The sequence below is a fragment of the Strigops habroptila genome, chromosome 2 (genome assembly GCF_004027225.2).
Source record: "Strigops habroptila isolate Jane chromosome 2, bStrHab1.2.pri, whole genome shotgun sequence".
Classification (NCBI taxonomy): Eukaryota; Metazoa; Chordata; class Aves; order Psittaciformes; family Psittacidae; genus Strigops; species Strigops habroptila.
This window is the reverse complement of record NC_044278.2, coordinates 104,173,391-104,191,940: the sequence shown is the minus strand read 5'-3', so window position 1 is coordinate 104,191,940 and position 18,550 is coordinate 104,173,391. Positions and strand designations below refer to the sequence as shown.

General features: G+C 38.1%; 1 protein-coding gene across 6 annotated transcripts in view; it reads left to right on the top strand.

Annotated features, from left to right (window-relative positions):
• Nucleotides 1–486: 486 nt before the first annotated feature.
• Nucleotides 487–18,550, top strand: part of SGCG (sarcoglycan gamma) — a 119,042-nt gene continuing 100,978 nt past the window's right edge. For 3 of the 6 annotated variants that reach the window (XM_030476025.1, XM_030476022.1, XM_030476026.1), the window contains exon 1: nt 487–681. Coding sequence is in view for 1 of the 6 variants with exons in the window: in XM_030476020.1 (XP_030331880.1) it covers nt 628–681 (54 nt within the window). In the remaining 5 variants the exon portion in view is untranslated. Of the gene's footprint in view, nt 682–12,144; nt 13,294–18,550 lie in introns of all 6 variants that reach the window. The other 3 variants (XM_030476023.1, XM_030476024.1, XM_030476020.1) reach the window with 3 other exon arrangements.

Below are 18,550 nucleotides of genomic sequence, written 5' to 3'. Positions count from 1 at the left end.
GCCGCTCCTCTTGTGCCCTTCACAACCTCTGTCCTATCCCAGCTCCTATCACACACCTCGGTGCCTTTCAGTAAAACTGCTCCCAACTTCCCAACCTGTCCCGGCCGCGCCCTGCCCAGCCACGACCCCAGCACAGAGCGAGGCGGCGGCGGGACCAGTCCCGCCCGGGTCCCGCTGTCCCTGCCGGCGGAGGACGGGGAGACAGGTCTGCGACTCGGTGGAGCGGCGGCAGTGGGAGGAAGGCCGCGGTATCTCCCTGGGCCGAGCCTCGTCACAGCTCAGAGCTGCTGCCTCTGGGTCCACGGCGACCCCAGCGCCCCCTCAGCCGCCGCCGTGCGGTCGGCACGGGGGGTCCCGCTTCCCTCGCGGTAGTAGGGAGAGGAGGGAGCCGAACTCGCGTGACCCAGCGTTCCCCCCGACGGTGTGGGGAGGAGAGAGGGAGGACACAGCGCCTTCCCCGCCCTCTCTTGATCCCTCCTTCCCTCCCTCCCCGCCGCGCTGGCGAGGCTGAAAGAGCGGCGCACGCCCAGCGCTGCTGCCCGGCAGGACGGAGGAGGAGGCGCTGACTGCGGGGAGGAAGCTGGATGAAGACTTGTGCCTCCGGGCGGGTTCGCCAGCCCCCCGGGCATGAAGGGGACGGTGGGGACTCTGCCCTGCTCTGCCGCCGAGCGGGGACATCAGGTAACCGCCGCGCGCGCCTTGTCTGCGGGCCGTACGCGCTTCCACCCCGGCCCAAGTGCCGGGAGAGGGCGAGTGTCCTCTGAAAAGTTATCCTCGCACGGGTCGCCGCGGGGCGGAAAGCAGAGGGGGAAGGCGGGGAGGCAGTCCTCGGCGTAGGGTTGCACAGCGGCTTACTCCGGAAGACCTACTCGTGTGCCGGTTGGAATCCCTTTCCCTCAGCGCCCGCGGTTCGGTTGCGGCCGGCGGGAAGTTTTCAGCGGGGCTGAGGCGCGGCGGAGCGGGCGCGGGGCGCGGTGTCCGTGCGGAGGGGCAGCCGTTTGCGGGGGTGGACTCGCGCGGTGCCGGCGGGCGGCGGGGACTGCCCCTTCCCTCCGCGCGGCTGTGGGGGTCCTGCCTGCAACTTGTTCCACGCCGCAGTGCTTAGTGGCCGTTTGTTAACGGAGAGGGACGGTGTCGGCGTCTTTAATGGCCACAGTTTAGTTTCGGGTGAAATTTGTTTGTCTTGTGTCAGTTTAGGGAAAGAAAACAAACAGCAAAATTTTACCGGACAGGAACGCATAGCAGTACACCTGAAACTTCAGTATGTTTTTTGTGTTACGTGATGTAACTGTAAACGCACTGCTGCTGGTTTTGAATCACACTTTGCTAGGGCTTTTTAGCTGAACATGTGCGGGTTAAGTAGACACTTCTAATAGAATATGTGGATTATCATTGACACTGTTGGAGATTATGTCCCACTTTAAATGTTTCCCAGTTATTTTCTCCCCCCTTTGATCATAGTGTATATAAAGGACAGTAAGTCAGATTCGTATTTTTTGCTTAGTTCTTCTAAAATCATTTAAAGAATTAAAAATGGGCAGAGTGCCCCACAGAGGTTCTAGGTACCTTTGCTATGAAGTAAAAAAAAAAACTAATATTGAACCACCATAAAGAAAAGCAAACAACAAAACCTGTATCTTCATAAGCCCCTTTCCTCACCAGCCTGAACAAAGAAGTGTAGGTTGCAAACTGCCCTGAGAATGAAAAGGTTTAAGTAATTTCAAATAAAGTGAGGTCCCCCTTACAGATCATGTTCTGCACTAACTCCCTTGGTTAAATCTGAGATGATCTGCCTTGAGAATTACCAGCTGCAGTTCTGGTTTGTTTACAAATACTCAAGTACCAAGGTGATCCCACAATCTTTGTTGCAAAAGCCAAAGGAAAAACTTAAATACAATAAGCTTAATTTTGTTAGGTCAGAGAAGTATGTATAGCTTTTCAGTTTGTTGGGTTTTGGTTTGTCGTGTTGTTTATTTTTTTCAATAAATTAGGACACAAATTTAGGGAAATATTCAAAAGCAGACTAGAATGAGCAACATGTCTGTTACTGCAGGTCATGCCAATGATTGTTTGTTGGACATTGATGAAGCACTATACTTAAGGTGATTTTCAGATTGGGATTTTTTTTTTAATAAACATACAGCTATATTCTCTAAGAAGATCTATCACAGTTAATGACCCAGTGCAGCTTTGAGACTGTTTTATGTATGCTCAGTTTTTTATTAATGGAATTTTATAATTGCATTAAGCTGAAAGACTGAGAAAAGAGAAGTATAGGGATGTGTAAAACTTGAAATGCTTCCCACTTTGCCCACTTTTGTATGTTTTGTTCTTTGGCGCTTTTTGTTCTCTGAGCTTTCATGCAAGTGGCAGATTTTATTAAACATATGAAACAATTTTCTATTGTGCAATGTTCCATAGACCTTACTTCCTTAAAAAGATAGATCTCACTAGGGAATTACCATTTTTCTTGGCATCATGCCAGTTAAAACTTGGTTTGCATAGGAGCAAGCATGTGTAGTGCATTAAAAGAAGGTGTTATTCTAAGCTGTCATTGACTAACTTTTCAAAGTGTTTTTCTTGTGAAAGTGAATATGTTGCTTGCCCATAGGTCCTATATGATGTATCAGTTATTACTGTCTCTTATGAACTGTTGTAAAACCCAAAGTAGGAGTCATGTATTTCTGTTATGAAGGTTTTATTACAAAACATCACAGCTTTCAAAGAAAGAAAATGCTCTTGAGGCTTCTAGTGCAGAAATTCTTTTTAATACATCACTTTTCACTGAGCAACCAAATACTTTTTCCTGAGTGTTGAAATACTCCAGGGCAATGTACCTTGTAATCATATCATGTATACTATTTGTAATTAAAATGCTGTCCACAAACCCTGTGAAAATTACCAAGGTAACATAAGTGCTTTAGTTTCTGAGAATTAGTCATAATAAGTGACTTTAGTCAGCAAATAATGGGGAATAATATCATAGAATAGTTTGGGTTGGAAGGGATCTTCAAAGGTCATCTAGTCTAACCCCCCTGCAATGTGCGTGGACATCTTCAAGTAGATCAGATTGCCAAGAACCACATCCAGCCTGGCCTTGAATGACTTCAGGGATGACGCCTGGGCAACCCGTTCCAGTATTTTTCCACCCTTATTGTAAAAAATGTCAAATTATTGATCTGTTTGATTAACTACTATGTTTTAGATTATTTCTAAAGGCCTTGCAAGGTCAACATTTGTACACGTTTATGAAAACATTAGAGGAAAACTACAAGTAGTGTTTAAAAAACCCTGATTCTCTGTTAGGGGTGTATGTCCCTGAAAATCTTAGCAATCTACAGTCTCTTAACAAATTGTCGTTATATTAAATGTGATGTTAAATTTACCTGCTTTCTGCTAATACATGGAGGTTTAGATTTAACAGAATGATACTGAACATCTAATTATTTATTTTCCACTTCAGTGGAGAAACTCACCGCAATGTTCCAAATTAATATATTTGTCAATAGTGCTGTCGATTTAAGACACATAACACGTACCAGCCTTTGAATTTGAATTACTTTTGGAAATTGCAACTCATTTGGGTATTTTTGTATGATTTAGATAAATTACTTACTTGTGGTTGTGCATTAAGCATTCCCTACTTCTGAAGATGAATATTTATTATAAACAAATCTGAAAACTTTATAATATCCTGTCTGTATAACTTGGGGAGACAGCTTCTGTTTTCTAACAGTTGTTCTATAGAATTTGGATTTTGTATAGTAAACACCATTGCTTTTTAATATTGTAAAAAATTTCTGGTAAAAGCATGTTTCTCTGTGTTGTAGAAAAGTAGATAGGTTTTAGAATAGGAGTTTTGGGGGAAGAGTTTCAAGATTAAAGAAACTGTATGTGTACAAAACAGAAACATGCGTTAAAAAAAAAAAGACAAAATAGCATATATATGTTTATGCTAAACCCTATGGCAGTTTTGTAAACAAATTTCCAACATTATTTTGTGAAAAATCATAACATAATTCTGTTTCCCTGTCTTGATTTCTTTAGACATACCACTTCTTCAGCTATAAAGTTTTGCGTAAAGATTTTTGCTGGAGGGTTTGAAGATGCCTGTGGTTTTTTATATGTAATTTTCACAATATAGATGCACATGCACTTAAATAAAAGGTACTCAGTCTTTACCTGGTGCCAATTTTAAAAACTGCAAGTATTATTCAAATGCCAGGAAAAGAGAATAGAAATTGAAAGATCTGTCTTTTTTTTTTTTTTTTTTTTTGTTTAAATTTTTTTTTTCTGGAATCTCCTACTCCACTCTCAAAAACAAACTTCCCAAAATCATTTGAGAAGTGAGGTTGTAACCAGGATTGAAAAGAGTGTGGTAACAGCAACTGTGGAAGTCCAGAGATGGCCCACCACTTCTTCCTTGTTATTTTAGCTGATACTGGGTTCTGAAGCCTTCTAGTCTTGAGAAAGAGGGTTCAATTTTTAGAAAACAGTTTCCTATGTCTTGGCACTGGCCAGAGACATCTTTTTGTCTGAAGTGCAAGGTCATATTATTACTTCTCTTGAGACGTTCATCGTTGGATGACCTGTGTTCTTCACAGACCTAGAAGGAAGTCAAGAGTTCTTCTCAGGATCTTTTCGGGCATGTGATGAGTTCACTAAGCCTTCTACACAGTGAGATCTCCTTCTTCCCTTAGCTCAGTGGCTGGCTAATGCAAGGTCACCCCAGGAAGCTCTTTAGTTGCTTTGGTCAGTGCAGGACAAGTCCAGTTGAAAAAATTTAATGGTCTTGTCAGTGTGAAGAATGCTTTCCTGTTCTTATCAGTCTGTAAAATTCTTTGAGGCAATTATAGACACTCATGTTGTGATTCTACCAACTTCGTTCTAGGGGCCTGAAACCAGTGGGCATCAGTGGGAAGAAACATTATGGTTGGGAAATTACTTCTGTCTGTTTGTATGCTAGATATAATAGTGTCTGGTATGTGTACTGTATGATAGCATACATATTCCGTGTGCTTCATATTCTCCAAATAACCTTTTATAGTAAATTCACTCAGATGGCAGCTTCTTGAGCATTGAGTGATTATTTCTTCAGGCATCAGGGCTTCCCTTTTCTGACAGGTTAATGAACTCATGACAGTATGCTGCTTCACTTTTCTCAGTCAGTGAAAATATAGATGCTTACTGCATAGGTTGGGATTTGTCTGAATCAAGATCAGTGGTGTTCAGAAAAGCTGTTGATTTGTTGCAACATTGAGGTTCAGGAAGTCCAAAATATACACAAATTATTCTTACATCAACTTCAGAAATCACTGATAAGAGCTGAGAACTCTTAATAGTACTGTGTACTATGTAAACCAAAAAGCAAGGGGAACTGGGTTTCCTTTGTCAAGAAAACATGATGTTTTGGCTATATCACCAGTGAAATTAACTTTTTATCAGTCAGCTTACCTGGTTCCTCAAACTCTTTCACATGTATTCTCAGGATTTTGAGTTTATTTTGTCTTTTGTTTTGGTTGCGTTTTTGTGGGATTGAGGTTTTTTTGTTTGGTTGTTTTTTTAATAATTGTGTCTCTTTTGAAACTATCTTGTTTTGATTAGTGTTTTTTTCCTTACAGGATTTTATTTTGAATTTGTTATTTTGAAGAAAGTATTAAAATATTCAAAATAAATACAGTTGAAGATTTTTCTAGAACAAAGGAGAGGTTTATTTCTTTAGCAGTTTGTCTCAGGCAAAAATACTTTGTGTGTCTTCACAACTTTGCATTAGGGAGGTGATAGTCTGCCGTAAAGCCTTAGTTTGGAGAAAGAAGGGTAAGACATAATAGGCTTTCTGTTCTTACCTGGAAGAATGGTAAGCTATATGGATAACTTCATACTATGTGTATAGCAACTAACTTTATAATTACAATCATAAAAATACATACATCTGGTTTTAGCACAGCACTTGATGCTTTGACTTCACCATCCAGTTTCCTAAACAGTTGAAGAGTTATGAAGAGCAATTCTGACATTCTGCAGGGAGAGAGGATTCTTTTCTTTCTAGACTGTTTAACGTTTTTAATAAATGGTACAATTTTAAGTGAAAAATACATGCCCTAAGGGAGGTTCCACTTCTAACTGAATGAGCAGAACTACCTCGTGTATCTATGAATCATTTGCTGGTTTTACGAAGCTCACTTTTTGCTTTACATTGTCACCAGCATCAGCAGGAAGGATGTTGAGCATCTTTATTCTAGTTATTCTATAATAGACAGGAAGGTGGATGTTTAAAATAAAAAATAAATTAAAAAAAAATAAATGCAGGACACACTATAAAAACGTCTTGAATCCCAGTGAAACTGAATTTTAGTAGCTCCTACCTCATCCTCTACTGATTGTGAAAATTCAGATTTTTCTGGCATATGGACTTTGTGCACTTTTTTTCTGCACTGGGGTTTGATCATTTCGGAGGAACAGTTCATTCTAACAAGGCACTATTTGTAGACAGAAATTCCCTACGGAAGCCCTTTGTCATGTTGTCGTCACTTGCTTCCACTTACCCTGTTTAAAGTTCTGTTCTACAAAGAGTGGTTTTGATTCTTGTTGCTGTTTTCCTCCTCCCCCATCACATATCTACAACGAGTGTAAGCTTTTAAAGAGCTGCTTTGAAATTTAAAGGAGCGGGCTTTCCAAGTTGCTTGTACCAAATCTGATTGAAGTCTCCTTTACTAGCAATGAGAGGGCACTAGGAATATTCCTAGTCTGTTTTTCAAAAGCTTCAGCATACCTTGACATATGATACGACATAAACAGTTCTGGAATAGTGTCATAGGATATAATTGTATGCATTTTATCTCCTGTCATAAATAAAGAACACATGCAAGTGAACTATCAATTCATTTCCTCAAAGTTTTTAAAATATTTGTTACCAAAAACTCGCAAAGAGCCTGAGTTGTAGGAGAGAAGTCTGAGGGCAAATAGTTCCTTAAAAACCTGGGAAAAGAGAGTGGCAATAAATGATTAATTTTTTTACCCCAGATGAGACAGGTTATCCATGATGTGTTGGAATAAGAGATACCAGAACATATGCTATTCAGTGAACTCATAAATTATTTGAAGAAGAAAGCTAGTAGGAAGGTGAGAGCTTTAGCTGAATAATAGTGAATTAATCAAGGTAGTTGCTACTGAAACAGCAGTATTATTTTCTGGGCATGTAACTTTCATTCTCAATAGATGCTGAGTAATTTCTCAAAGGATCTTTGCTTTAGCTCTTGCCCCCAGTCATATGTTTTTGGGTATTGAATCCTCAAAGAGGAGCACTGGAATTACTGTGTGTAACTTTCTGAAAATGTGAGTTCGCAGCTCAGTGATGATCAGAAAATTGAGTGGAATATTACAAATTAGTAGAATAGGAACCAAGAGCCATATAAAAAATGTATAATGGAAAAAAAAAGGTTATGTTTCTGTTAATTTTAAATGCCAAAGGCACTTAGAGTTATTCTAACTCAAAGAAGATACAGGTTTTGAAACGAATTGGGGACAGGCAGAAAACATACTGAGGAAATGCTATACCTTCTTCAACAGATGATAGAACAGATTACAGCTCTTCAGATTGTGAAAGAGGTGCTGAAAGATAATGTGACAGAAGTCAATGGCTTTGAGTGACGTGAAAAAAGGTGAAGATCAGCTCATTATTCACTGTTTCTCATTGTTTGATAACAGTCAGTGAAATTATCTGTCAGCAATAAAATGAAACAAATTATCAAGTAATTAAGCTGTCAAACTCATTGTCACACACGTGTTGTAGTAGACACATATATAAAGGACCTCAAAGCAGGGTATTCAGATTGATGGACTGTGAGTTCACTGGTAGTCATCAGGCAGAGATGGTCCAGAGGCAGTTTCTGGGCTAGGAGGTCTCTTAGTATCAAGCACAGAGAGGTAGAAGAACATGACAATGATGGAAGTGTCAGTCCTTGGATAGTTTTTTGCATTATTTTCATAAGCATCCTTTTTATCAGAAACAAGATAGTGACTTGATATATAAAATTTGGCCACTGTTGTATTCAGCTGTATGCTGTGGATGCAGCATTCAGCTGCAGACGGACAAATGTCTCAGAGGAACATGTTCAGATAGTCTTCTACTGAATCATAGAATCCTAAATGTTGAAAATGACCTTTAGGATCAAGTCCAACAGTTACCCCTGGACTGTGAAGTCCACCACTAAATCATGTCACTAAGGGCCTCATCTACACGGGTTTTTGAACACTTGGAGTCAAATTATTGATTATTATTTTGTCAAGTGTAGTGTTTTAGTTCAAGAACATTCAATGTTTTATTCTTCAGCCTGTATAAAATTACAGCACAAAATTTAGATGGTCTGAATCGCTTATTACTCCTTGGAACTAAAACATCATTAATGGTCATGACATTAAGTTGTGGTATAAATACCACTAAAAAAGGCCAAAAAACCACTGTGGTTTCGGGGATAAGTAGATTCCTTCATCATTGTTTTTTCAAGGGTGAAATTACTAGGACATTTAAGTCAAGTTTTGCAGAGAATTTACCCAAGATATCAATAAGAACTTTTCCTTTTAAAAAAGATCATTTCAGGTTAAGCACTGTAGATGTGCTTCAATTCTTGATGCAACTGAATGTTGCTTTGAAATCTATTACAGTATTATAGTATTATTGCACAGGTTTTTATTGATTTTAATGAAAGAGCATACATTAAGACATTTAAATGCAATTAAAGGTACTACATTTTAAGGAGTGTAGTTGGTTTTGTGTTAATATCGAGCATTGCATGTTCAGGATTATAGCAAATTTGAGACTACAGAAATCTTGAATTCTAACTTCTCAAAAGAAAGGCGAAGTCAACTTTTCTCAGACCATCAGTGAAAATTCCCTCCCCCACCCCCAGCACTCTCCAACTAAAAGAACAGGACTTCAAGGAAAGTGTATACATTGATGGGAAAATGTCTTTTTTCTTTAATAATACTCTTTTGTTAGCATATGCTGTCATCTTAACAGCAAATTTGACTGATGGCTGAGAGCAAAATAGCAGTCTCATCAGACCTGCCTTTTTAGGGGAAGTCATTATAGTTCTTCTGAAGTGTCTGCAGTAACCCATCAACATGGGTTATTGAGTTCTTAATACTGTATAATTATGATATATGTATGCTTCTGCTCTTTGTCCAGCTTGCACCTGCGTTTTTAATGCGTATTTAGAGACTCTTTTCGTGAGAATAGTAATAAATTGTACTTTTTGAAACAGTAGCGTTTGAGCAATAAAGGAAGTATATATAGATGATAAGGGAATTTTCACTGTCATTGCTTTCTTATTCCCATAAGTGAAGGTTAATCTTAAATCTGAGACAAATGAAATATTTATGCCAAAAGAAAACATCCCTCCTTGTAAGTATGGTGCTGTGTATCTCTATTATCTTGTAGTGAGAATCATAGAATAGTTTGGGTTGGAATGGACCTTCAAAGGTCGTCTAGTCCAGCCTGCCTGCAATGAGCATGGACATCTTCGACTAGATCAGGTTGCCCAGAACCACATCCAGCCTGGCCTTGAATGTCTCCAGGGATGGCGCATCCACCACCCTCATTGTAAAAAGTTCTTTCCTCACATCCAGCCTGAATCTCCCCTCTTTTAGTTTAAAACTCTCACCCCTTGTCTTGTTGCAAAAGTTATTTAGCTAGTTAAGCCTTATGATTGCTAAACTGTTGCCAGTTTTGGGGATTGTTTTGTGGCAATCTCTCTAAAACTCAGGGGGTATCAAACACTTTCTCTTGGAATTGTTACTGTCATTATACGTCTCTTACACAACACTTGCTGAAGTCTTTGGAATATTTTGAAAGTATGTGTAAATTCTAGCTTTTTTTTTTTTTTTTTTTAACCTGGATTTCTTTTTCTTTTTGGGTGTCTGGATAATAGGTTAACTTGCAGCCAGTTCAGTCAGTAACCTGAAACCAGCATCTCTTGTTATTGTTTGCTCAGCTGAGTCCAAAAATATGCTAATAACAAATCCATTCAATCCCCCATTCCAACAACAAAAAAAAAAGGCTAGTGTGCCTAAGCATGCCAGTAAATTCTTGTCTCAGGTTGGTTATATACTTGGCACCTGCACGTACGTCTTTGAGCATGGCAGACTTCTATCTGTGATGAATGCAAAACTGATTGAAGACCTTATATCGATAGATAATTATTTTTGGCCATACATGCTGATTCATGCATTTTCTTTAGTCCTAACATCAGGTGAACAAGTGCAGAAATTTTTTTTGATTTTTTCAGCCCATGTTTCCAGCAGACATTTTCTGCATCCACTCTTGGCTGGCAGGCTTACTTCAAAGTCCATCCCTATCCAGAAATCAGCTCCTCATGCAAATATCCAAGAGCTGAGGCCATCTGTGAAATCTGCTTCTCATCTATCCATCATTAGGGTTTATTGATTGTACTGTCATTTTCAGGTGTAATCTCTGATTCAGGGTCAGTCTCTTTACCATGAGTACTGCACCTTCAAGCTCACTGTGTAAATGATGAGCATGGACTCAGAGTCTTTTTGGCACAGTGTGAAGAAAATCTTGATTAACAGCAGAAGTGACTAGGCTAAAATATTTTTTATGATTGCATACAAAATCCTGTTTTCATTTAAATAGCAGCTCCGTGAGGTTTTGGAATATCTAGTGGGGCTGTAGGAATACAGCTTTGGATGAGTTCACTACAAGCTTACCTCACAGCTGTGTCGCATTAATTTTTCCTGGCAATTATGGTTTTTTCAGCTGGCAAAAAGTACTAAAAAGGTCATACAAACCTAGTAGTGAGCAGAAGACTACTCCTTGGAACCCTAATTTCTGTTGGCAGGTTGACCTACTATGTGGTTTTTCTGTCTCTTTCTTATAAGTTGCGACAGTCGAACTAATGTTATTTACGGGACCTAAGGCAGCTACAAATACTTTTGATGTGTCTCCCATATGCAGATTTCTCATAGGGATAAAGATCCTACTGAAACATCATCTCAAATATGAAGGTATCTGTTAACAAGTACAGCTGTCTGCATAAACAGGATCCTTACTCAGAGTTGTTAACTTTCTCTGAAGGAATTTTAAATCCAATTTCAACCTATTGAGACCTGCTAAAACTTTGGAAAGATTCAAAGATCATCATACACACTGTCTTCAACCCTGATCTGTGATAGTGTGTTTTTCTGGGAAATAATCTTCCTGTCAGCTTTCATCTTATTTACCAGAGGAACAGCATAATTGTCACTATGCATATTTAAATACTGTGCTTGTAGCTGATAAAACCTTTAGGAAAAGAGATCCAAGACTACTTTTAAAGTATCCAATTGGAGCGCAATTTAGTTGACTGAAGGGCCCTATGGTGTCCTATCTGGCCAGTAATTGTTGCTGTAGGAGGACAGGAGTCTCCCAAATTTGAAAGTGGATGCCTGAGGTACTCTAAGTCACCTAAAATTATTTATTTATTTATTTATTGTTATTTTTTTAGGCAACTGAGCAAGCCATCCATTGATAGAGTTGATGGATGGACACATCTGTGTTGATTCTCCCTTTCCACCCCACCTGCGCCTTGATGCGAATTGCACTTTGATTTCCCAAAGCCAAAATGATATTTCTTGAAATTTTTCAACAGCAAAACATGCATGTGTACATTAATTTGATCAATACAAAATTGTTGTTACTCTAGATAAGATTTTGTGGACTGCATTGTGAAAAGGTATTCATGTGTATAAATACAAATATATTCCATATAGTGGCCTCTCTGCACCTTTTTTCTGTCTGCAATCTTGTAAGTTTGGAATCTGAGTTCATCAGGAATTTATTGATAAAGGAAATAGTTCAAAGTGGTTTTACTTTGGTACCAGAGTTCTGGATATGCATGAAATGCATATGCTGCCTCAGTTGACCTCACTGATTCAAAATTACCAGGTTGTCTTTTTGTGGTGCATAAAAACATGAATGCTAAAAACTGAAGATATGTATGACAACTTAAAAAAAGTACATAAGCAATAGGCGACTATTTCTTTCTTAATTCTTTTCCATTCTACAGCATTCTCCAAAGATAATTACCATATGAAAGCAGTAAGTTAACTAAAACCATCAGTGAAAATATTTTATTATTTTATCTGCAGTCATGTGAAAAAAGAAGAAAATGCATACCTGACAAGGAGTGGACTGACTGAAGCTGGTACAACTGATAGCTAGTAATAAGCTATCTCTGCAATCAGCTGCAACAGACATCACACAGAAGCTGCCTGATCCTGATAATATTCATCTGTTTGAATAGCTTACTAACGCAGACAGTATTCTAAAGGAGATGCTGGCATGTCTTTTCCTCCTGTTAGTTTTACATGTAAACTCATTTAGCCTTGAGTGCATGAATTATGCTTTTTCACAATCTAGGTCTTTAATGAGGAAAAAAAAATCATGATAGCAAATTGAGATGCTGCAGACTTTTGTCACAATAAAGCAATTTGTACTGCAGGAGAAATAGGGACAACTGGTGATATCTTCAGTAGTCACAGAAGATTAAGGAAACAGGGTGATTGGAATGGAAAGATAAGATTATCTCCTTTTCTTGTAAAACAATCTTGCATTATATCGGTAGTCTCTAGAACCAGTTGACAGGAACAAATGAGAATATTGAACTAGATGTTGATAATAGGAAGAGCACAACATTAGAATGTAAAAATGTCTGAAAGCTACTCAAAGCACTTTCATTTATCTACTCATAATGGGTATCCTGGCTGAGTTTTAACATGCTACACTAGGACGCTATTAAATATGATATTGTTTGAAGAGGACTCTTGAAACAGCTTATAAAATCACAAAACTAATTAAATAACTAAAATAAAATCCTCTATTTCTGAATGTATGTGTTTGCCAATATACTCTAAACTTTAATGTTACATGTTCTTTATCTGTGCTGATAAGTATTTTTAAATTCAAGAACTGCCTTGTACTGAGAAATGCTGGAGTTATTTAGCAAAAGATTCTAAAACTAGAGTTTGAGTTGGTAGTAGAGCAGCTGAAAATGGGAAAGTTTAAATTTCTCTTTCCTGCATCATGTTTTCCTGCATTATATTTAATGTTTAAAAAAATCTGAGGATCAAATGTTTAATTATGTGGTGATGACTCCCTATGAAAATGATGTTTGTGACACTTCCAAATGTTACAGAGTGCTCAGATGCTAATCCAGCAGGAAATATTGAAGTGGAAGTAGTTGAAATGCTTTTGCGTCCAGGGAAAGGAAGAGTTCCATTTCCTGTAGGTAGACACAGGTGAGCTCATCTCTACAAACTAAACAAAATAATAACTTCTGTTTCACAGTAGTTGTGTCTTACAATGTTCACTATTCAGTCAAGAACTGAAATGAAGTGATTTTGGTCATACAGCAGGTTAATACTGAGGTGGTAGTTCTGGTGGTCTGTGGTGAGTTGTTATCTAAACAAGACAATTTTTATGTCTTTCCAATTTTTAAGTAGTACTATTAAATTTTGCTAAGTGTTGAAATTTCAGTAATTCTCTCTACTCATTATAAAATCGTTTAAATGAAGAAGCTTCTGTTCAAAACCTTTTTTGGTTCTTAAGGAAAGTGGAAACTTCTCTAAGATTCCAGTAATTGTCAGTAGCAAGTGCTTCCCATCTACTCCTATGAAATACTGGGTATCTGACTCCTTTCTGATGGGATATTCCTGTTACTCTCTGTTCAGGGATAAAAGATTTTAATAGCTTTTGCTTGTACAATGCTAAAATGACTGTCATTGCCTTTATGACTTTGTTATTTTTATGCTTGCTTTTCTTGGTAATTTTAAAACTTAATTAATAAAACCTGTAAATGTTATATTGTCTCCTCATCTGAGTTGTCATCATCCATAGCTATGCAACACAGTCCTGTATCGCTTGAGTAAATGGAGATGCTGATAGCATTAGGTTGTCCTCTCAACTGTTTATGTTATTACTAGGCCATTGAAACATATTTTTTAATGGATTTGCTGGCAGTCAGCTATTCTACAAGACACTTAAAGATCTGAGAATTTTGAGTTGAATTTCATATTGTTTGCAGGAAGGTACCTTTCCACCCAGCTGTTTCATTTTCCTCTTTTTATATTTCTGCCTATTTCTCCATATATTGTCCTATTTATTATCTGCAGTTGTTTCTTGCCAGTGTGCTTTACTGCTGCAGATTGTTTCCATCTTCACCTTTTCTCAGTCCTTTCCTTTTGTTTGCTTCTGTCATCCTATTTTTTGGTTTCTTTTGCATGTTTTTCACCTATCTTCTTGTCTCTTATTTGTAAGGCAATCTTATCACTTCTCTTTAGTATAGGTAACTTTTTCTTTCTATTCATTTACTGAGCATAAGCCAGTTAAACTTTGAAAGCCCAGTGAAAAGCTGTCTGGCCTTGCTTCAGAGCAAAATTACATAGTGAGCTCCAATAACTGGAAGGAGACACTGCAGAGGAAGTTTTGCATAGCCTAGGGAAAGATTTCTCATTAAGAAGTTCCAGGAGGTCATTGCAGATTAGTTTTAAGTAAGGTGCAGGTTAAACATTTTGTTACATGAGTTTCCTTGAGCTTTGACTTGCTGAAGAGTCTGTAGTGTAGTTAGTGTAGTGTAGGAAATAAAAACATAGTCTTTCTCATCACAGCTGTCGTAAGAAATCATTAGGTTTGTTTCAATGAGTTTGATAGTTCTCAATTTTGTATGTCTTTTCCATCATCATTATTGAATGATGGTCTGTCCCACCAAGAGATATTTGGATTTTTTCCATTGCAGAAGTGTCTGTTTACAGGCAAGAGAGCATTTTACTCACTAGTGCTTTTTCCCAGAATTAAACAAATATAATTAAAGCTGCAGTTCTGGTGACTTAGTGTTCTTGAATATTCTTTTGTCTGCAGAAGTAAATACTTAAGTAAGACACAAAACCATTTCATGCCATTAGGAGTGCCTTATGTCTCTCAGAATATTTGCCTTACATTTTAATAGCAAATCTAACATAGATTTGATGTAAATACAGTGAATGCATAGCAATATGTTACTGGGAAGTGGTACTCTGGTAATGTGTTTAATTTTATAATAAAATCATAATGTCCTAACTTCTGTAAATAACAGACTAAATAGGGCCCATCTTTCCAAGTGAATAAATCTCATAGCTTATTTAGTGATAGGAGACACTTACCGTGCCATGTAACCTTTTGTTCACTGGCAGAAGTTATAGTGTTACTTAGAAGTGTCAGACTATATTGCAATCATGTAAGAATCCAATTATCTGTTTTTAACTTTTCCAACCCCCTTTTTTTTTAATGACCACCATTAATTACAATTGCATTACAATGCAATTGTAATGAGAATTCACAGGCTTACTGTAGCAGATACACGGCAGAATGAACTTTTTTATAACTGAGATAAAAGCTGTTGTGTTTTATGACAAGTCTTGCCTATTATCTTGTTTACCTTTAGCAAGGTATGGCAGAATGGAATCCTGTGTATAGTAACATTACCTCAGAAAAGCTTCAAGGAACAACCCCCTTTTTGTCGTGTGTATGTCTAAAAAATATTTTTATATATATAAAAAAACACAAATACTTTTTTATATTTTGTTTACATGTTTACTTTTTAGATAGACTTGCTGATACATTTTGGTATGTAATATTTCCTGGCTACACAATCCCTTTTTCACATTTATATCAAATATGAGTTAATAGTAACATTAAGGTCAGAGTGTTTCTGTAGCTTAATCATGGAAGCATCTTATCAAAACTGCATGGTGTCAGAGCAGCTTGACCTTGCATGTAATTACTAATCAAAAGCAGTCGTAGCAGGCAGTTCAGATATTTCAACTGAACGAAAATACCGTATCTTTGTTTTCCTTTACAGGGAACAAACAAGGTCACAGTAACTGGCCAAGGAGAAAGCATTTACCAAACTTCTCAGGCCTAAACTTTTTCCTTATATTGCTGCAAAGCTGAAAATAAAACATTAGAGTAATTTTTAAAAAACGTTTTTCTCCACTCCAGAAATACTAGGCTTGCGCTGTCCTCACTGTAGACTTCCATGTGTGCTACTCACAGTTTGGGGTGAGCTGCTGCCATCAAAACCAATTGATTAGCCCTACTCCTGAACTCTTCCCAAAAAATCTTTGTGGGACAGTACAGAGAAAAGGCTGTGGATCATTCTGTGATGGTTGTCTAGTTCCAGCCACTATCTCTTCCCAAAGACTTAAGGCCTCTCATTTGACATGAGCTTGCATGAGCCACTTTGACAGAAAGTAGGCTCTTTGATCCTTTGGAAATCAGCCCACTGAAAATGTGCCGCCACCAGAAGGGCTTGTCCAGTACAGTGTTTGTTCCTTGGTTTCCATCCCAAGGATCCTGAGAAAAGAAAGCACCAGAAGTGGATTGCCCTGCTATTGCTGATACAGTTAGTTCATCCTATAGCCTGGCAGTGAAAGTTCTCTGGAAAACAGGGTAGTTGAGAGAAGGCTAAATATTGAGTGAATTATACTGTTTACAAGAAATTGTAAAAGCAGATCTCACATATGTTGAATAGGTAAAACAACAAATTCTGCTGTTAAGTTCACTGAAAGTGACAATCTTATAACAAATCTTACATATTTGTAAACATTGGATGTTTGGAATATTGATATTTTATAAATATATCACACTGTTTAAAGTATTATGATAAATATTTGGTACAGGGCACATACCTAGGTAATAATGGACATAATAAACACTAGCAGATGTCCAGGACAGGTTAAATGGTTTGGAAGTTGCCCTTCTGGGGCTGAGCCCATCATCCTCAAAAATTACAGGTCACAACCAAATGAATGTAAATTTCTTCATATTGATGTGTTTTGGCAGACTGTTTTTAGGATTTTATGTTAAGAATTTAAGTTGCATTTATGAGCTATGTTTCCTAAAGATTTAGAGATTTATAGTTCAACATGTCTTTAAAATAATTTATGGCTTGGTGTATAATGCACATATGGTTAATGTAAAATAGACATGTATATATTGCAGTGGCTATAAATTTTAGAAGACCAAAATTCTTTCTCCAGAACAGAAGCAAAGGAGTTATTTCATGCTGGAGAGTACTGAATTTTATCTAATGTGATTTGGAAAAAGGTATAGTTGATGAGTTGTCTGCCTTTTTGGTCATAGGCTAGAGAAGGGAACAGGGAAGCAAGAAACTAAATTCAGAAAGTTACTAGTTTTGGAGTGTAGTACTCCGTCTTCCAAAAGAATGCCCTAACAGCCAGACTGCAGATTAATATTAGGTACGTTCACTCAAACCGGTCTGTTCATGCTGATGATTGTGCAGCAAAGAATAAAAGATTTAGATGTAACAGGGAACATAACATTGACTTGATGATCTTAAAGGTCTTTTCCAACCTAGCTGATTCTATGATTCTGTGATGGTAGTATAATCAGAAGAGGACTTCAGAGAGAAAATATGTCCACTGACCTTGAGATGCTTAGTGGGGACTGGCTTACGTCCATTCTTCTGAAGCCTGAGACTCTTTGGATAGATAACTTCATCCTAGCTGCATGTAAGGTGGAGTATAATGTGGTATAGCAGCTACTTCAGAACACTTTGGACTTTCACAACGTAGGCTCCTTTGTTCTTGAATGCTTCACGATGGCATCACTATATTTATACAAGCCATTGGTTTGCCGTAATTGCCTAGGCATGATGCTGCTGTAACTGTCACCATTGATGAAGCTGTGATGCCAGAGTGTTTTTTTAGGGTTATCCTGGTTTATGGGCTACAGCAGCATGAGCTAACAGGAAATGTAATTTGGCATCTGTGATCACGTTGTACTGCAAAGTTTGGAAAAAACAGTCATTTTGTCAAGAATGATTCTCTTTGCCTGTTTGCTTTCATCAAGTGTCAGCCCTCGCCACACAAAATATTGGTTGAGAAATTTGAACTAGATCATCCCATTGAGATGAGATCAGAATTGGGTCTAGAATTCTTCTGTGTAGAAGCCTAGGATATCTGACACTGGCTCTTCCGTTTTCTGGGCACCCATCCCTGTTGAATAGAACCTGGCAACACCCAGCTCGTACCTGAGGAATGACTTCAGCCTGAGTCAAATGTGAGTCTTTTCATAGTCAATTGTAGAAAATATATCCACAAACCACCCATACTGAAAACAACCAAGCTTATAAGGAATATGTTCAAGGGAAGTTCCCATCTGTCTTGGGGTATTAGTGTCTGTTTACGTGGCTTTCTCTACATAATGTTTAGAACTGTGGAAATTGCAGTGCATAGCTCTCTACAGAGATTTGTGATCTGCCAAGGAAGACTTGTTCTATTAGCTGAATGTACATTTTATAGGTAGGACTTCTTTTAATGACTTGAATTTAATGACTTCAGTGACTTGAATGACTCAGTTTACTGCAAGGTGTCCCTGCCCGTGGCAGAGGGGTTGGAACTAGATGATCTTAAGGTCCTTTCCAACCCTTACTATTCTATGATTCTGTGAATTCCAACATAGACAGGATAACATGCTTTGCTGTTCCTGAGATGTCAT